We start from the raw sequence: 21,512 nt of genomic DNA, 5'->3' as shown, positions 1-21,512 counted from the left end.
TTTCTCGGTCTTCCCCGTCCTCTACTTCCTTCTACATTCATTTCCATCACTCTTCTCAACCATGGGGGTAGGGTGGTGCCTGGGGACGGGCACTTTCATCCTTCCTCAACACATGACCAAACCATCTCAACCTGTTCCTCTTCACAGCATCCATCACAGGCTCTATTCCCATCATCTTTCGCAATTCATCATTTGTCTTCCTCTCTCTCAACGATACTCCAAACATCCACCGAACCATTCGCATTTCCACCCTTTCCAGCCTTCGTTGCTGCTCTACGTTCATTACCCATGTCTCGGTCCCATAAATCATAACACTTCTCACACATGCAGCACACACCTTTCCCTTCAGCTTCAACGACACTCCCCTCATCAGCACGCCACTCAGTTCCCGAAACTTCTTAAATGCACATCTCACTCTAGCAACCGTTGCCGAGTCTGATCCACCTTCTCCATTCAGCGTGTCTCCGAGGTAGCAAAATGTTTTCACACCTTCCAGCTTCACACCGTCTCCAAGATCCAACTCAACATTTCCTCCATCTGCAGCTCCCTCTGTGCACACCTTACATTTGAATGTAGCTGCCACACTGGTTAATGACCCTCTCAGACCACTGCATTTTTGATGAACCCACTCAGCGCACATTGTACATTGAATGGAGTTCACTCCGACACCCTTCCTACACACAGCACACGGCCACTTCCCAGTTCTTTCCACCTCACCACATGCTTTACCACTTGTCATCACCTTAGTCTTTCTGATATTCACCTTCAGACCTTTTGTCTCCATACATTCCTTCCACTTGTTCATCTTTTCCTTCAGTCCATCCATACTTTCTGCAATCAACACCAGATCATCTGCATACAACAACTCCCATGGCAAACCCTCCTTTACGTTCTGAGCCAGCACCCCCATCACAGCTACAAATAGTAGTGGACTTAGTACCGACCCCTGATGCACTCCCACCTTCACCTCAAACTCACCACTGTTCCCGTCTGTCGTCCTTACAGCTGTGCGCGCTCTTTTGTGCATTGCCATCACTACTCTGATCAACTATTCCTCCACTCCTAACTTCCTCAATGCCCATGTCAATACTTCACGTGGAACCCTATCGAATGCTTTCTCCAGATCAACAAACCCAAGAAACAACTTCTTCCTCCTCTCCATGTACTTCTCCTGCAACTGCCTCACAATAAAGAGCGTGTCTGTCATTCCTCTTCCTGGCATAAATCCAAACTGCATTTCGCCGTTTGGATTTATGCCAGGAAGAGGAACGACAGACGCGTATGTGCGTATCTTCAATTATATTCTACCAACCCACCAAAAGCTATCCTGAGATGGACACCAAAATGAAACTTTTGAAAAGGCAGCACTTCCCAATCCCCCCCACAATAGAAGAAAACAAAATAAATAAATAAACAAGAATAATGTGTGAACATGCTTGTGGGTCCAAGATGATGGTGGCAACTGGTGGTGGTTCGTATGCAGCCTGTGGCTGCTTGGCTGCATTATTTCCTGGGGGCGCGGCTGTGCCGCTGTTGCAATGTCCCTTGTTACCAGTAAGCTGATGCTCATTTTTCAGACTTTGGAAGGATGACAGGCCAAGTCAACCCACCTGGTGTTATTTCAATGGCATGCCAGGGGCTCAAACTCAGGACCCTGAGAACTCAAACCAGCCATCTTAGCTGTTAAGCCAACACCAGGCTATGGTGGCAATTGACATAAAATGGGGTTGTAAAGTGAATTATTATTAAATTGCTGGTCAACAAAAACATTAAAAGCCTGTTCATATTTATACAGGTTTGGCTGCAGGGTATGAGGATCATCCTCCATTAAGGACATTCATATTTCGCCGATGCAAATTATATGAATACAGATGAGAAGGTGTACAGAATGAACAAGCTGCAAAACAATCAACCTCAAATCAACAAGGCAAACATCAAGCAATGTAACAATCTAATTTTGACTGACCAGAGGTATCAGAATCTGTGCCCAAAGCTGGAGAACACCTTGCAAGCCAATATAAGCATCGTTTTTGTAGATAACATATATGAACAAATATCGAGGTAAATTTGAAGCATGCGATTATTAGAATAAACGAAACAACGCATCCCAACACTACACATATTATCAGAGCTTTAGTGATAATACGTGAAAGGATGTAATCTGCCCCAGAATGCTCGGTGCGCATGTGCAGAAACCCCTAGAAATGGCAGTGTTCAGGGCACCATAATATATAAAGTATATTATGTGTGCGATAAGGATTGTTACATAAAATGGCCTACAAAAGCTTCTAAAAGAAAGCATAACTACTTGGAAAGGCATCTGAGAGGAAAGGCATCTGAGAGAAAAGGCTGTGCCCTCTTCAGACCATGTGAACCGGTGCAAGGCCGAAATGGACGGACGTGTGCGACACAACACACCCTGACAGACTGCTACCAGTAAATTGACTTTGAACCTTGTAGGAGTGCCTCCTGTGAACATGGCAGGTTTGGTGATATATTTAATGGATGTCTCCAGGAGCAAAGATGATGCTGTGCATCATTACCAAGTAACGGACAACAACTCTTCGGTAAAGAACATCGTCGCGACGTGAAAATGTACAAAACATGTGCTAGCTATTAAAATTCACAAAGTTGTCTTCCCTGAGGTATCAGGTAGGCTGATGTATCAGGTAGACTTTCCTGAAGGAGACACTGTATCTGGTTTGCCTTTTTTACGAACACCAATGGCAAGGTCATATCTGGGGCTTGTGAATGTGCAGGGCAAGTTTAACATGATGATATTTATTATTAATCATGTTGGGAAGTGGAGGGGGGGGGGGGGGGTGGTGCGGGAGCTATCGAGAGCTGTGATGGATGTTATCTACCATATAAAACTGTGTGTGTGTGTGTGTGTTTGTGTGTGTGTGTGTGTGTGTGTGTGTGTGTTTGTGTGTGTTTGTGTGTGTCGCCCTTCATAAGGGTACGTTTTAAAGGCTTTGAGTTGTGCTTTCGGAGTGATTTGAAGGGGGGGAGGGGGGTTAATGGGCAATCTTTGAACACGACTGTGTGTCCACCGGTTAAAATACCCAAAATACCCCAAGGACCCAGAAGACCCCCAAGGACCCAGAAGACCCCCAAGGACCCAGAAGACCCCCAAGGACCCAAAATACCTCAAGGACCCAAAATACCCCAAAGACCCAAAATACCCCAAGGACCCAGAAGACCCAAGATACCCTGAGGATCCAAAACACCCTGAGGATCCAAAAGGCCCAAACAACCCTGAGGATCCAAAAGGCCCAAACAACCCTGAGGACCCAAAAGACCCCAAGGACTCAGAAGACCCCCCAAGGACTCTGGAGATCCAAAATATGCCGAAGACCCAAAATACCCAAAATATCCCAAAGACCCTTAACATAAAAGCCATTAAACACCCAAAAGACCCTGAAGACCCAAAAGACCCAATTGACCCCAAAAGACCTTGAAGACCCAAAATACCCCGAGGATCCAAAACACACTGAGGATCCAAAAAACCCAAACAACCCTGAAGACCCAAATGACAAAGAGGACCCAAATGACAAAGAGGACCAAGAAGACTGCAAGGACTCAGAAGACCCCCAAGAACTCTGAAGATCCAAAATACCCCAAATACCCAAAAAGACACCGAATACCCAAAAGACCACAACGACCCTAAAGGCTGTTAAATACCCAAAAGACCACGAAGACCCAAAATACCCCAAAGATCCAAAATACCCGAAAGACCTTTAAATGCCTCGAAGACCGTAAAGACCCTGAAGACCAAAAAGACCCCGAAGACCCAAAGAACCTTAAAGACCGAAAAGAGCCCGAAGACCCAAAATATCCCAAAGACCTTTAAAGACTCCGAAGACCCTTAATACCCAAAAGGCCCCAAAGACCCAAACAATCCAAAAGACCAAAAAGATTCCGAAGACCATTAAAGACCCTGAGGACCCAGTGGATCCCAAAGACCCAAATGACCCCTCAGACCCAAAATACCCCGAAGACCCTTAAATACCCCAAAGATCCAGATCAAGGACCCAAAATACTCAAATGACTCAAAACACCTAGAGTACCCCAAAAGACTCAATGACCCAAAAGATGCCGATGAACAGGAAGACCCAAAAGACGCTGAAGACCCAAAATACCCCAAGAACCCAAATGACCCAGAGGGCACAAAAGAACCCAAGGACACACAAGACCACAAGGACACAAAAGACCCCAAGGACACAAAAGGCCCCAAGGACACAAAAGGCCCCAAGGATACAAAAGACCCCAAAAATACAAAAGACCAAGGATCCCAAAGACTCAAAAGAAGAGTAATTATGCCTCTTACATTGGCATTGTAGATGGTGGCTTGCAAACTGAGCCTCAAGGTCGGTGTACAGAAGCGGTATTTTTTAAAATCACAATAAATACAAGGCACAGGGAGGTGTAACTTGCTGCACATGATGTGCAATGCGCGCAGAGTAAAGCGATTGTTCATTTATGTCTGCAGGATGTCTAATAAATAAAGATGATATAAGCACCCCTGACACTAGGCCCAGACTTCAGACTATGGCATGCTCACGCGGCTGTACCGGTTTTATACTAGTTATAAATATGTGACTGGCTCTGGCAAAAGCAGACACTTGGGGGCAAAAGCAGACATTTCTCTTAGCGAGAAAAAGCCTAAGAGAGTCCAAACATGACCACAGGGACCAAATTGAGATTTTTATATGGATAGAAAGAGTAACTTCTCTAGATTATTAGGAACCAAAACATTTTTCCAAGAAACAACAGAAAATTGATGAAATTCGACGAAGCATCTAAAATGTCATTCTCAAAATGTGCTCAGAAAGTCACGATTCCTCGGTCAAAAAGACAAGAAGATCACGAAATTTCGACGTTTTACTACGAGCCATACATCGTAATTCGAAGGAGATCCCTGACATACATGTTTGGTATGAATGAAAAGCTCTACATGTGCACATTCTTTGTGCGTGTGAACTGTATTGTGAACTTTGAACCTAATTATATCCATTGTTTAAACGAAAATATAATTGTCATTAAAAGACCATAACTTCGTTAATTTTCATCCAATTTACATAATGTATATATCAAATGAAAGAGAAAAGCATGGGGAATCAGATGATATCAAAATCTAAATTTTGATTTTTGCCCCCAAGTGTCTGCTTTTGCCAGAGCCAGTCACATATATTGTTGATTGGTTTCGGGGCTACAAGGCAAATATTAAATTTTTGCATCTATTGCAAAAAGGAGAAGTGTGCGTGTAAGTGGTTTTAGTATATCCAATATAGCCGCTGTATTAACAGTAAGTGATGGGAAATCAACACCTCTCAGTCTCATCCATGGATATTTCTCGTATTTCCTATATTTCCATGAGTCCGATTTGCATTGAGGAATAGAGTAATTATGGTTAACCACTCTTAAATTGCAACTCTTTCATCTAGATGTTGAAAATTATGTTTAAAATATTTTATTTGCACATATCATGCTAGTAACAGCAGGTTAAAAGTGCCCGGATGAGCAGAAACCGGTCACTCAAAATGCACACACAGTGCATGCGCAAAAGGCCTCGTTTCGCATTCATATTATTAGACGTCGACATTGAGAAGGCTCGTATGTATATGATGGGAGAATGGGGTGGAATTTAATGTTCGTGTGGACTCATTGTAAAACATAAACCAACAAGAAAGAGCAATCAGATTGCAAACTCTAACCAGGATATTTTTGTGGGGCGTTTGTTTAGTGTTGTTTCGGATAAGGTTCGTTCTTATATCCAAGGTGACTGCCAAGCCACCTGACCTATGACACCATTTTTACATTGTATGCAGCAATGGTGGGAGATGATGTTTGTTAAACTTTGCATCTGATATGTGACCGCCAAACAATGTGACCGATGAGGCTTTTTTTTTTTTAACATATCCACATGGGTAGTCAAACATATGGTTAAATTTTCGCAGTGCTGTTCAGTGCTTTCAGAGAAGAAAAATAATTTAAATTCTGCAGTTTTCCCACAAAAGTCAATATGGCTACCAGACCGTGTGACCTATGACTTACTCGTTTTCAAAATTTATTCCGCAAGGCTAGTAAATCATGTGTGTGGAGTCTTGCATCGATTTATTACGCCATTCTGGACAATAAGACTTTTGAAGGTATTAATTTTCAATCCAATATGTCTGCTGAACCATGTGGCCGATGATGTCAACAATTTCATTCTCACATACAATGTTTGTGTAGATCACACTCAAGAAATTTCAAACTGATCGGATGAAGCGTTCTACTTGTCTAATTATGACATCAAAATGAAGGCACCGATGACATCATCATGAATATATGTTGTTCCCCATGGGGAGTACTTGACAATGAGCCATGTTTAAATTTTTTCCAAGGAGCAGTTTCAGAGATATAGAGGTGCTAAGTTTTTTTTTCCAAGATGGCGCCCACACCACGTGACCGATGATGTCATACTTGTTTTAAAAAATCTACAGGAGACGCTCCTATGGTGAAAATTTCTTGTCAATCAGACCAAAGGTTGCAGAGAAAAGCATACTCACGTTCTGTGTGGACAAACAAACATACGGACCCAAATGCAATACCCTCTCCTCTGGCGAGGGTAATAATAATTAATTGCTGAAATTGTGCAATGACGTTGTCTCCCTGACCAAATTATACATGAAGAGACATCAACACTGTAGAAAGCATTCTGGGTTAATTCAAAATTGCAACTAACAGTCAGGTGTGCTACGGAACAGTGCTGCATCATCAAGTTATTTGTGAAGGTGAAAATCAAACAAGTTGAAATTCACATGAGATGACGTCACAATATGACGATGCTCATCACTAATGCAATTTTTCCTGAAGGGATAACAGGGTATTGTAATAAGTCTGTGTGTCAGGTCAGTATGTGAGTGAGGCAGCGTGCACGTGAGTCCAGACGCAGACCAAGTTTAACATAGCACATCCGGGTGTCCGACTTTGATATTGCATCGTAATCGGAACCCTGGGTTACCGTACGTCCAGTTTTTCGCAGACATGTCCTTATTTTTGGTCCTTCAATGTCCGTCCGGCCAGGATTTTTTAAAAATACATATCTACAAATGCCCAGGTTTTACCGTTTTTTTTTTTTTTTTGCATTTTCAAAAGGATAAATTTTAAGATTTGGGATACTTTTTACCTTATTTAAAGAGTTTTTGGAAATTTTCTCACTGTGATAAAATGAGGCTGTGTGATGTTTGGACCAGAACACCTTGCCACAATGTCAGGTCTGCACTACTCCGTTATATCGTAATGGACGCGTGTTCGAACATCATGCGTCCACTTCCTGTCTAACCTCGCAGTGAGAGAGTCCGGTGGCGTGCTCAGTGTCTTTTTCTGAGTCCGTACTGTTACACCGTATACATTTGTTTGACTTTCCTTTGATTTTCTTCTTCACAATGGCAAAACAAAAGTGTAAGTTCGCTGCAGAGCTAAAGACATAATTCCAGTGTTTTTAAGTGGTCAAGAAGAATGAGAAGCTGAGTGCTTGTTATGTGTAGAGTGGGACGTTTTTCTCTGTGGCAAATAAAGGTACTATTGATTTACAATCTCATGTGAATTCGGACAAGCACAAGAAAGCAGTTCAGGAGAAAGCTCATCCTCATTAGCAAAATTGAATGTATATGGTATAAAACAAAGGGTATACAAAGGTATACAAAGAAGATTGAATGTATATGGTACACAAAGAGGTATAAAACACATGGATTCTGCTAGAACTTCCAGGAAAGAAGTCGGTATTTCAATAAAAGTGCAAATTTTGATTTTTGAGGTGCAATAAAGTGCAATAAAATAAATACATTTCAATAAAACTTGAACAATTATGACTGATTTTTGAGGCCATAACACTTGTTCTTACTTATAGATACTCAATGTAGACGACATGTAGTACACAGTACATTATACAAGTTGGTAGATACTGATAGATACACCCCACACCCCCCCCCCCCGCCCCCACACTTTTTTTTGTCCTCTGTGTACTCTTTTTTGAAAAACAAAGATAGTAACCCGATGTAACCACAATATTTTCCCATCTAATTTAACCACAAGTTAATTTTGTACTTTGAATATGGATTATGTTAAAGTTATCCACACCTGTTCTTGATCATTTTCAAGGTTATTTTATACCTTTAATGCTCATTATGCCGAAGGTACAAACGATTAATGCTTTGTTTTATAATTTCATCATCTCTTCACTCTGTCTGTCTCTCTACATCTTCATGTTGTTGTTTAGGGCCATGCCATTCTTGTATCAGCTCCTTATAAAGGAGGTCTGTCTGTGTGCAACAGGTATCCTGCTAGTTCATATCATAAATTAATAGTAATGATTAGACAGTTTAACATTTACTATCTATGGAACATAGAAACACCATTTAAATAGCTTTGCATCAGTCAGTCAGTGAATGAGACCGTAGTGGTTCTCAGATGTACTGTAAACTATATATCCCTGTGAGGCTCTGTATTGTTGTTCGTTTAAATTGTGCAGCCAGTTCAATAATGCTTTGAATTGGTGAGAAATCTTTATCATTCAGATCTGGAACAAACTGGCTGCCGTCGCTCAAGCAAACAAATGTGGCGATCAGCTAATTCTGGAGAATTGTTGGATTATTATTAGGTGCAATTGCAGAACTGAATGCCTGTGTCGGAAATGTGGAAACGATCATTCATCGACACGTGAAATTCAATGAGGTTAGTGCAAGGTGGGTACCAATTTGATCAAAAGGCAAATCATGTGGCCATTGCATCAGCGCTCCTGAGACACCATCAGCATGTGAGATGTGATTGCTGGACGAAAACTGTGACGTGATGAAAACCGGATCTATCAAGCCAGAGTCGAAACGAGTCAGAGTGGCATGGAGACATCCGTGGTCTGCACCACCACCATCAGCTGGGAAAGCATATAGCAACTGCTTTGATACCTAACCGGTTTCAACTAGAGCAGCACTCGATAGAACGTATACCCATGCCTCTGCCAGGCTGAACATCATACTGATGATGGGCCGGATCAAATCGGCTCAAGACCAAAATCGAATCAGTTTGTTCTCGTCATCTACTCAACTCATCAACCAAGTTTTGTCATCATGCCATATATTGTTTTTGCCTACTTTCTCAATGGAAAAGAATGTCTTAAAAAGTTTTTTAAAAAAATTCTCGTATCCAGATTCGAATCCGGAGGTTCACCAAATTCGAATCAATTTGGCCATGTCAGACGCCCAACCTATCCACCAAGTTTCATCCGAATACATCCATAACTTCTTGAAATATCGTGCTGTCTGTCAACTTTGGCCCAATCTCTCAATGGTGAAGAATCATTTAAATAATTATAGTATCTGGATCTGGATCTGGATCTTCTCCAAAATCTTATCAATTCGTCCTTGTCACACACCCAACCTTCCCACTAAATTTATTTGGAATCCGTCCATAACTTTTTGAGATATCCTGCTCAGACAGAGAAACAAACAAAGAGGCAGGTGTGAAAACATAACAGCCGTCCACTTTCGGTGGCGGAAGTAATTAATGTGAGATTTATTGAACGTGGGAAAAGCACAAATGCACAGCATTGCAGTGACATGTTACACAATGGAGTGAGATAGGCAATGTCTTTGGGGACAGACAGGTTTGACTTTACTGGGTAATAATGCTTACCCTTACACGGCGAATGTGACCACTACGACACCAACACTGGTCGAGATGTTTTCGGAAGTTCACAATTATCGCTCACAAAGTACAGACTCGTCAACGTGTGATTTTCATCTTTTTCAACCGCTTAATGAAAGTCTTCAGTCGCGCATTAAGCTGACAGATGATGAAGGCATCAAAGCCCATGTCCCAAAACGGCTGCATACCCATCCCGAATATTTATACACAGATAGCATCAACACATGACAACAACGATGTGTGTAAGCAGGAGGAATACTAGGAAATAGATGAGCTTTTTTTTTTTTGATTTTTTTTTGTATACAAGATCGAGGCTCGTAAAAGAGTTAACATTAATCACACAAAAAATCAAACAGACACATCAAACATATAATAAGGGGAGTGGTAGGCAAGATGCGGAGAGAGGGGGAAGCACACAAACACAACATTTGAGAGCAGGGACATCGAGAGATCTGTCGGAGGGAGAGGGCTTGGGGGGAGGAGGCGTGGGAAGGGGGTGGGGGGAAATGATTCACCAACCTCCATGTACTTTTGATATTCTGGAATAAAACGTCCATGTCAATGCTTGAATTACCTTCATAGGTAACAGTTTGGTCTCATTATAGGAAAACATAGATAGCGTGCAAGGAGTTGAGGTGAAATAATGAGCAGCAAGAGGTGTCAAAGTAGTGGGCCAGTCATACTAAAGTGCTTTGAAAGTCAGTTGACCAGAGCACAACTGTGGGGAAATGGAATACCTTCGGTTCTTTCCTGCTATGCTTCATTTATGAACTCTGACTCACACTATCAGAATCATAGAGGTAGTCTCTTAGGTGATAATGGTAAATATTCATTGTGTGGCAACTAAGGCATATTAGAGCACACACGCGTAGGTTGAAATAAGGTTTGACAAGATAATTTGTGTTATCGGAAAGTCAGCAGCAAGTTACAAGAGCTTGTAATTCCAATATCCAAAAGGATCCCAAGAAATCTTAACAGTTTGTTTGGGATCAAGATGGTGTTGAAGGCCATGCAGACAGGTGGAGATGGGGTGAGGCATGATTGCAAGTCAGCTAATCACCACTGCATGAGTACATTGAGGATGCCAGTGAAGAAACTCGATGTCTCTCCAGCTGTGACAGCCCAGATTAATCAAAGAGCTGCAGCAATCAGTAGACTGCTTATTTGGGGATATGGCAAAGGTGAGACTGGACACCATCTTGAGATGTGCTCATGATCCCAACTGCTCAATTAATATCTATCTGTCACTAGTGCGTAATGTGCAGCTGATTGCTACTGAAATTAATAGGAAATGGCTGTGGTTGCAAAAAATATGTATTGTAATGTAATCAAACAGTACATATTATATAAGAGACATTAATTAATAAGTATAATCAGGCAAACAATGTAAACACTTGTTCAAACGAAGAGTCTTCAAGACTATTCTCTTTAACAATTAAGAGTTGACTGTCGTGGCTTTCTGGAGATTTAATAATATATGTTCCCTTACAAGGCCCATCAAACCATGTGATAGTACTGCAACCTTATGGTTGATTGGCCTTGCTCTAGCCTTTTAAATGCTGAGCGTCAAGCAAGGAAGCAGCACGTACAATTTTTGAAGTCTTTGGTACGACTCGGCCAGGGTTCGAACCACCGACCTCCCATACTCAGAGTGGACGCTCGAAACCATTATGGCCCAGAGTCGGCCATTTATTTCACAATTTAACCAGATATGCTCAAAACCATAAATTGTATCTTACACACCACGTTAGCATCCAGGTTTTCGCTGTCCTTCAACTTCACAGGGTCAATTTCACACAACTTGTGCTCCTCACAAATCTGCCAGAAACAAATGGTAGAGAGTGTGATGAAGCTTTGCAAGGTTAATGGTGATGCAATGTTAGGTTGCAAACTCAAAGCAGAGAATCAATTAGTTGATAAAGGCGGAAATTCATTTTTATTTTCTATTGGATTTTTCATGTGTGTGTGTACCCCAGTACCCGGTGTGTACCCCGGTAGTCAGTGTGTATCCCAGCACCCGGGGTGTACCCCGGTTTAGAATAGGTACACCGTATCCCTGCGTGTCAAAAGAGGCGACTAAAAGGGCTGGCGTCAGGAAGGGCATCCGGACATAAAAACATTGCCTCAAAAAGAGAACCATGACAATTACAACTACACAAGCCCAGGGTACAGCCCGAAGTACCCCGTGGGGGACCCCACTCCCTCTCGTCAAAACTCAAGGTGGGGAACCCGATCGAAGCAAGGGTGGAAATCACTCCATTTATGATGACGAAATGTCTGATGCCCGACGTGGAGATCGGTTTCTGAGGTTTGGGACATGGAATGTAGGGACAATGACAGGGACATCAGGAGAAGTGGTGGAAGTATTGGTCAGAAGAAGAGTGGCCATATGTTGTGTGCAGGAGACGAGATGGAAGGGAAGTGGTGTGAGAATGGTGAAGGGTAGGCAGGGACAGAAATACAAGTTTGTGTGGCAAGGGTGCCCAGAAGGTGTGAATGGTGTTGGTGTCCTGTTTTCTGAGGAGTTTGTAGACAGTGTGGTGAGTGTGACTAGAGTGAGTGAAAGGTTGATGATGGTGAAAATGATGATTGGAAAGCTCTTGGTGAACGTCATCTCGGGATATGCTCTGCAGGTCGGTCGGAGCAATGAAGATAAGGACAAGTTCTGGTGTGCAATAGAGAAGCTGATGGAAAACGTGAAAGATAAGGAAGTTGTTGTGGTAGGAGGAGACATAAATGGACATGTGGGAAGGAGTATGGACGGTTTTGAGGGAGTTCATGGGGGTTACGGATATGGTGTGAGAAATGGAGAAGGTGAAAGGATTTTGGAGTTTGCTGATGGAGCTGATTTGTTGATTTGTAATACTCAGTTCCAGAAAGAGGATAATAAGCTTGTTACATACACGTCAGGTGGGTCGACGACAACCGTTGACTACCTGCTGGTGCGTAGGCGAGACAGGGGGCACCTCCGGGACACAAAGGTGATCCCGGGGGAGGAGACTGTTTCACAGCACCACTTGGTTGTCTGCGACAAAAGGGTGAAAGGTGCGAGGGGAGCTCGGCGGGTGAAGTACCAACCGAGAATGAAGGTGTGGAGGTTGAAAGAGGTGACAGTGAGGGAGGCATTAAAAGAGAGGCTGAGTATGGTAGAGGATGATGTGGTTGAGCTTGAAAGTGGTTGGATGTCAATGAAAGATAGTCTGTTGGGAGCCGTTGGTGAGGTATGTGGGTGGACAAAAGGACCACCGAGGAACTCGGAAACATGGTGGTGAGATGATGAAGTTGGAAAGAAGATTGACGAGAAGAGGAAGAAGTTCAAGGAGTGGCAGAAGGCGAAGGGTATGGGGACAGAAAAGGCAGAGCATCAAAGTTATAAGGCAGCCAAAAAGGCTGCAAAGAAAGAGGTAGCAAAGGCGCAGGAGGCATGCAGGAAAATGTTGGGAGAATGCTTGGATTCGGAAGAGGGTCAGAGAGCGGTATTCAGGATTGCAAAGCAGATAGTGAAAGAGAGGTGTGATGTGATGGGGGTGAGTTGCTTGAAGGATGAAGTGGGACAAATTGTTGTGAACCCAGATGGAATTAAAGGAAGATGGAAAAGATATATGGAAATACTGTTGAATGCAGAGAATGAATGGGATGTCAACATAGAGAGTAACCCAGTTTTAGGACCCGCAGAGAAGATAACTGAGAAGGAAGTTGAGGAAGCGATAAAAGCAATGAAGAGTAGAAAAGCGGGAGGGCCGACGGGAGTTGTGGGAGATATGTTGAAGGCAGCGGGAAATTGGGGTGTGAAGAGAATGACAGAGATCTGCAATGTGGTGGTGAAAGAAGGCCGCATGCCAGTGGATTGGGAACTGAGTACCCTCGTCCCTCTATACAAGGGGAAAGGTGACCCTCTGGACTGTGACTCGTATCGAGCGATAAAGTTATTGGAATATGAAATGAAGGTATTGGGAAGGGTGTTGGAGAGGAGGATAAGGAAGAAAGTGAAGATTGACGAAATGCAGTTTGGATTTATGCCAGGAAGAGGAACGACAGACACGCTTTTTATTGTGAGGCAGTTGCAGGAGAAGTACATGGAGAAGAGGAAGAAGTTGTTTCTTGGGTTTGTTGATCTGGAGAAAGCATTCTATAGGGTTCCACGTGAAGTAGTCCCATGGGCAATGAGGAAGTTAGGAGTGGAGGAATGGTTGATCAGAGTAGTGATGGCAATGTACAAAAAAGCACGCACAGCTGTAAGGACGATTGACGGGAACAGTGGTGAGTTTGAGGTGAAGGTGGGAGTGCATCAGGGGTCAGTAGTAAGTCCACTACTATTTGTAGCTGTGATGGAGGTGCTGGCTCGGAACTTAAAGGAGGGTTTACCGTGGGAGTTGTTGTATGCAGATGATCTGGTGTTGATTGCAGAAAGTATGGATGGACTGAAGGAGAAGATGAACAAGTGGAAGGAATGTATGGAGACAAAAGGTCTGAAGGTGAGTATCGGAAAATACTAAGGTGATGGCAAGTGGTAAAGCATGTAGTGAGGTGGAAAGAACTGGGAAGTGGCCGTGTGCTGTGTTGCAGGAAGGGTGTCGGAGTGAATTCCATTCAATGTACAATGTGCGCTGAGTGGGTTCCTCAAAAATGTAGTGGTTTGAGAGGATCATTAACCAGTGTGGCAGCTACATTCAAGTGCAAGGTGTGCATAGAGGGAGCTGCAGATGGGGGAAATGTTGAGTTGGATCTTGGAGACGGCGTGAAGCTGGAAGGTGTGAAAACGTTTTGTTACCTAGGAGACATGCTGAATGGAGAAGGTGGATCAGACTCGGCAACGGTTGCTGGAGTGAGATGTGCATGGAAGAAGTTTCGGGAACTGATTGGCGTGCTGACGAGGAGGGAAGAGTCGTTGAAGCTGAAGGGAAAGGTGTATGCTGCATGTGTGAGAAGTGTTATGATTTATGGGAGCACGACATGGGTAATGAACGTAGAGCAGCAACGAAGGCTGGAAAGGGTGGAAATGCGAATGGTTCGGTGGATGTGTGGAGTATCGTTGAGAGAGAGGAAGACAAATGATGAATTGCAAAAGATGATGGGAATAGAGTCTGTGATGGATGCTGTGAAGAGAAACAGGTTGAGATGGTTTGGTCATGTGTTGAGGAAGGATGAAAGTGACTGGTTGAGAAGAGTGATGGAAATGAATGTAGAAGGAAGTAGAGGACGGGGAAGACCGAGAAAGACTTGGCTGAAGATGGTCGAAGAAAAAATGCGGGCAAGGGGGTTAACAAGGGGAGATGCAGAAAATAGGGCAAAATGGAGAAGATTGTCATGGGGACCGCAAGGCTAACCCCCGCTCTTGCAGGGAAAATGGCCTTAAAATGCCTGTTGTTGTTGTTGTATTGGATTTTTCAAAATCATATAATCAAATTCGAATTTTTGATGCATTTATTCCTGCTAATAAAGGGTATAGAAATTAATGAGTCAACGCTCCAAAAATGAAAAGGCATTCAGCTATTTACTCAAGGATGTCAAGGTCATTTGAGTGTTACAGGAAAATGCTAAGATTTTGAGTGAACAAACTCTTGTTGCATGCTTAAAGCTCAAATCAGTTAATAGTGGAGTGGTTTTTAGCTGAGAAATATGGACCAATTGTTCGTTTTGTGATAAAAGCTCCAAATTTTGCACAGAGATAGAGTAACATATTCTAAACATATTTGGATATGGAGGCAACCTGGATTAGGCCGCTAACGGCTGTGGCAGCCATTTTACAAAATGGCCACTATAGGCTAGTCGAAAAACATGAAAAAGGGGTCAACCGGGGAAAAAATGGTATAAAGCTGAAATTTTCACCAAAGTTTCCTTTAATATCGAGGAAATAGCCGACAAAAATCCCCATTCAGACACCTTGAGGAATTTTTTTAATGTTTTGATCATCTAGATATGAAATGGAAAAATATGAGTTTTTGTGTTTATGTTTTATGGACTCCTAAACTACCAATCCCAACCAAATTTGGCACATAGGTAGTCGACCAGTTGGGGAGAAACATAGTGTATATGTGTGCGCGCGTGTGTGTGTGTGGGGGGGGGGGGGGGGTGATGGGCAAGGCCGGTTCTATCTGGAGATTCTTTCTGGATGGGGACACTTAAAATATTCTTGGTTGTCAGCAAAGGTGGGCGGTCCGCTTCGAAAGTCCGCTTATCCGCTTATCCGCTGCAGCGGACTAACGTTTTCGAAGCGGATAAGCGAATCGGAACAACCCCCGGAAACCGAAGCGGATAAGCGTAAGCGGACTACCGAAAAATTAAAGCGCATCGCGATTCGCCAAATCAGCTGTTAGCCTGAGCCGTTACTTTAGAATTGTGAATATTTATTTAAGTGAATAATAAGTGAAAACTGAATATTTTATTGGACGCTAGAGCGGCAATAACGTCAAGATGGAGAGATTTCTGACTCTCCAGCCCAGCGGCAGTGCCAGGGACAGGCACACGAGCGACGCAAACCAGCAGTCCCAGCACAGCGACATCCACAACCCGGCGGTCAACAACAACAACAACAACATTTTGAATAAATTTTATTTAAATAAAAATGTATATTTTTGATCTTAAAAGCTTTGTTTGTCTTTGTAGTAGTTAGAAATGGCTATTTAGGCTTAAAAAGCATTAAATTCCCTTTAGAAACGTCAAAAATCGCTTTAAAAACGTCGAAGCGCTTTAAAAAAATCGAATCGAAGCGGATAAGCGGATAAGCGGTAAGCGGACTAAGATTTTCGGCCGCTGAAGCGGATAAGCAAATCGGACTACACGGGCTGGCGGAGCGGATAAGCGGTAAGCGGACTTAAAATTTTCCGAATCGCGCCCACCTTTAGTTGTCAGATATTATGCCAACAGGGCTCCATACCGATGGATGAAGAAAGACGATATACTGATGAATATAAATTCAGTCCTTCTGACTACAAGCCTGTACCTTTCTCATATATTGTAAACTAGCCGAAACCCGTGGAACATCCACAGAAGGGAGGATGTGGTGTATGGATAGAGTGTACCATTATGGATGGCATAGGGGATTTGCTTGTCCGAGTAAGAGTTAGGAAGAAAGATGAGAATGAAGAGTGCGTATATGAACAACGTATTTATTGCAATCTACTTAAATGACAACACTACGATATACTTTTGAAAAATGAATGGATTCGTAATAGGAATCGGCATAGCACCACTCTGGGATTGTCCACTCAGTGGACGGCTTGCTGTCGCCTTCGACTGTCCAATCAGCGGACGGCTTGCTTCGCCTTCGCCCAGCAGATGCCAATACGATGGCGTCGTAAGATGGCATCGTATCGGCAGTTAATCGGATGCTTTTGGGCCCCAACGAGGGCTAATTCAGATTTTTCGAGTATGGCTGTACGTGATAAACAAAGAGCGCGGTTCGTAGATCGTAAATCCATTAGTACCGTGGGCATCGGGTCACTGGGTGTGGCGTAAAAGGGATAACAAAGTCGGGTCCTTACGCTATTATTATATAGATTCTACCTAAATATACATTAACATACACATACACACATATTAATAATACTAACATCTCTAAAGAATGACGTTGGACTATTCTCACGTTTGTACATTGGTTGCCAGACACGGGGTGGAAATCTTGAAGACTTCTTCAGCCATGAGAACCAAGCGTACCCTCCAGCACTGTCTGACGGAGGGAGCCTCCGTCTTCGTGCCAAGAGTGACATTCTTGCCTGCTTGGAAGACCTCGCTGAGGCCCAATCCGATGCTCCTTCTGCAACCTGTATAATTCTTGATGGGGCAGCCATTATCCAGATGTTGAAGGCAGCTGCTACCAAAATATTTGATGAATATGCTAACCAAATCTTCATACCATAGCTGTCCAGAAAGCTGCAGAATGCATCACGCCTTGATCTTGTGTGGGACATATACACCAAGAATTCTTTAAAAGGCACAACTAGAATGAAACGTGGGACAGGACCACGTAGACGCATGGTAGCCACAGCACCCATGCCAGGAAACTGGCAAAGCTTCCTTCGAGTGTATTGCAACAAGACAGAGCTGTTGTGAGGTTTTTGTTAGGCGCCGTCCTCAAGTGGTTCAATGAAGAGGGCAAACAACTTGTCATCACTGACGGAGAGGGAGTTCTCAGTAGACCACCACTCGAAGATCTGATATCAATTGTTCCATGCAATCATGAGGAAGCAGACAGTCACATGCTGCTGCATGCATCACATGCTGCAAACCATGGCCACCACACGATCCTGATCCGGACTGTTGATACTGATGTAGTGGTGTTGGCCGTGTCTGTGATATAGAAGCTGCAGTCTGGAGACAAATTATGGTTGGCATTCGGGACTGGAAAGAACTTCCGGTACTTAGCAGCCCATGAAATGGCAGCTGGGCTTGGACCAGAGAGGGCCCGGGCATTGGTCATGTTTCACACACTGACAAGGTGTGACACTGTCTCCAGCTTTTCTGGGCATGGTAAGAAAACTGCTTGGGCAATCTGGTCTTCAATTGGTTCTGGTACCCAGAATTGACAGCTGCACTACTGACAGCTGCTGCATCCATGGCCCCAAGCAGCCTACCAGAAGACGTCCTGTCCTACATTGAAAGGTCTCTCATCCTTTTGTATGGCCGTACTGCTACCGAAGCTTGAGCTTCCGTCACCCACCGAGTGGGGATGGACCAAAACTGATGATGGCCTGTATTACCCACATTGGACAACTCTACCCGAGGCAGCCATGACCTGCAAAGAGCTGGTGTCCCGCAAGTGCAAAAAGGATTGTGTGAAGCGATGCACCTGCAAATCGTTGCACTTCCATGCACAGGTTTATGTGTGTGTGAGGGAGAGTGTTCTCGGCATTGACAATTTGGTATCGGCAGAGTCAAAGTCTAACTTTCTGGTTAATGAATAATAAAGTTTTACAATTAACTTTCTGAGTTGTACTAGTTATTTGTTGAAAATAATAATAATAATAATAGTAAAAATTTCTAACTCTATGTATCTATTTAGTCAGTAGCAATAATAAAGAGCAGTTTCTACCTCAATATAAACAATTTTCAAAAGAGTTTTGACTATATCTAATCAAATTCACATACTGGTTTCCGGTCCCTGGAGCAAGGAAGCGTGTTTGACCTCTGGACGGCAGCAAAAGTTAAAGTATTTTTTCCATTCGTGTATTCGTCAATTTCTACTCGTTTTTTATTGTGCATGTGTTGCAGGGTGTTTTCCAGTTGCTGTTGATTCGCAATTCCTGCAAACTTTTGTATAATTTAATCCTTTTCTGTCCCACCGCGTGCGCGGCCTAGTTTATCTCGGCTTCCCTACCCCCATAGGTGTTCTGTGAATTTAAGTTATTTCCTTCGCTGTATTGCTTATTTCTTAGATTTTCTCTTCTCCCCCTAACTTCCCGAACATCGACCACTTGTCTAACGTTTTAAATCTCTTCCAAGTCTCTTCACGTCTCTTCTCGTCTCGGGAAGTCACGTGACGTCACGTCTCTTCAAAGCTGTGCATGCGCGCACGCTTTCGAAGTTAATAAGTAACTTTTCACAATTGTGTTTTTGTCGTAATACCGGCTTTACCACAGGTCGAAACTTTATCTTTTTTTCGGTGTGTATGTAACTATTGGTGTGTCTCTAATAGTTATCTTGGTGTTGGTTTTTCATACCTGTGTACAGAATCGGCGGTACAGTTCGTGTCGCATATTCTGACGCCTCGTGTAGTACTAGTAGGCTACCGTGTCTGACCTTGGCTTGAGGCTTTGTTTCTGTCTCAGCGGTTTCTTCGATTGCGCTCGCAATTACTTTCAGTCTCTATTTTTCACGTTCCACGTTCGGTCTCTGTCCTCTCTTTCCATCCCAACTCAAAAAACAAAAAAAATATATATATATATATTCCCTTCTCTGTTCTTATGCGTTTCGTTCTTATTTGTTCGTTCGTTCTTTGACCACGTTGTTCGTGATCACGTGTTCACGTCATTAAAAAATGTTTCATCTGTCCCCTGAAGAATGGTATTCTGTCATATACTATAACACCTTTTTCTTGTTGTTCTATAAAAGGATGCTTTCGACTTGCTCACCAAATCTATTCATTCCAAAAAAAAATTCCATCTCTTACAGCTGCAGTGCCTCTTTCATTCATTCCCTAAACTCTCCAGAACTCCACCCATCCTTCAGCGTCCTCAAACGTATTTTTGACTCGAAGGTCGCAAGAAACTCATTTTGCAAGAAATGTTCGTTTCCCATTAATCGTACATTTTTCAAAATCCAATCTCACCCCTCCCCTCCAAATCCTCCCCATCACCCATCCCTTTCAAATCTTCCCCCTTGCCCCTCCCCTCCAAATCTTCCCCCATCACCCATCCCTTTCAGATCTCCCCCCTTGCCCCTTCCCTCCTAAACTCCCCCCACACCCCTCCCCTCTGAGACCCTCCCTCACTCCTCCCCTCCTAGACTCCCCTCTCACCCCTCCTCCTCAAAGCGTCCTCCCCGCTTCTTCCCCCTTCCAACTCTCACCTTCATCTCCCTCAACCTTCTGCCTCACTCTTCCCCCTCCTAATTCAACACCTCACTGCGCCTCACCCAATCACCATCAAACCTTTTGTCCGCCCCATTCTTCCCTTTCTCCAAGCTGTTCTGAAATCTCTGACACACCTTCAACAGCTCTCCCTACCTCTTCCTCCTCTTCCACATCATACCCTACCCCTTCCACCCCCCCCCCCCCTGTTCTGTATCCGATGCTCCCCCTTCCTCTTCTTTAACAGTATGGACCTCAAACATCCGGGGCCTTCGCTCAAACTTGACTGATCTCTCCATACAGGTTGCTTCTGACAAACCAGACGTGATCTGCTGAACAGAAACTTTCCTCCTTTCATGATGTCTCTGATTCCTTGGTATCTCTCCCAGGTTACTCCCTCCTCCGGTATGACAGACCTGAGCCTCGTCCTCGAGGGGGGGTTGCTATCTTTATAAAAAACTCTCTTCCTCACTCGCCCTGCACTGCCCTCTCTCCACCTCACCCCCAGGAATACCTTTGGCTACGGCTTCCCCTTCGCTCCCACCTTTTGTTCATATGTGTGTTGTACCGTCCACCAAACAGTGATGACTCCATCTACATCTCGCTGTCTGATAACATGGACCAACTTCTATCGACCCATCCCAACTCTCTCTTCCTCATATGTGGTGATTTCAATTGTCACCATGCCAGTTGGCTGGGTGTGGGTACCTCTCTCACCAGCCATGGCTCTTCAGCAAAGGACTTCTGTGACTCATTGGGACTGACACAATCTGTCAATTTCCTGACCCGGATCTCAATCAACGGAGCATCTTCTCTTCTGGACTTGGTTATGAATAACTTCCCTGAAAATGTCTGCTGCTCTTCTTCTGCTCCAATCGGCTCATCTGATCATGTGCTTGTTAAAGTGGACATCTCTCTGACCATTCTCAGAGAGCCTCCTCAGCGTCGACGAGTCTGGCATTTCACTCAGGCCAACTGGCATGGTCTTCAAGCAGCCATCAATCATCTGGACTGGTCTCCCATCTCTACCGCCTCTGACATCAACTCATCCTGGGAATTCTTCCAAAGTAAACTGCTCTCTCTCATGCACAGATTTATCCCATCTCGTCTTCAGTTGTCATACCCTTCCTCCCGTCCATGGTAAACGGAATCTTGTGGTGAGGCTATTGCTCAGAAACAACTTGCTTTCGTCTCCTGGAAAGCAAATCCAACAGAAGGAAATCTCATTTCCTTTCACAAAGCCCGAAACAAGTGTGTGTCCACCCTCAGGAGAGCCAGGAAACAATATCTCTCCGTTCTCAGGACAGAACTCTCT

The 21,512-nt window shown here is 43.7% G+C and overlaps 1 protein-coding gene across 3 annotated transcripts in view; it reads right to left on the bottom strand.

Annotated features, from left to right (window-relative positions):
• LOC137435329 (ras GTPase-activating protein 3) overlaps positions 1–21,512 on the bottom strand; it is a 267,088-nt gene that overhangs the window by 32,792 nt on the left and 212,784 nt on the right. For 2 of the 3 annotated variants that reach the window (XM_068129019.2, XM_068129021.2), the window contains one exon: positions 11,434–11,508. The exons of the other annotated variant lie outside the window; for it this stretch is intronic. In XM_068129019.2, coding sequence (XP_067985120.1) covers positions 11,434–11,508 — 75 coding nt within the window. The remainder of the gene's footprint in view (positions 1–11,433; positions 11,509–21,512) is intronic. 3 annotated transcript variants of the gene reach the window in all.

This window comes from Myxine glutinosa, chromosome 9 (genome assembly GCF_964187855.1).
Source record: "Myxine glutinosa chromosome 9, kmMyxGlut1.1, whole genome shotgun sequence".
NCBI classification, from domain to species: domain Eukaryota; kingdom Metazoa; phylum Chordata; class Myxini; order Myxiniformes; family Myxinidae; genus Myxine; species Myxine glutinosa.
The sequence above is the reverse complement of the archived record's forward strand: the minus strand, read 5'-3'. Positions and strand labels throughout refer to the sequence as shown.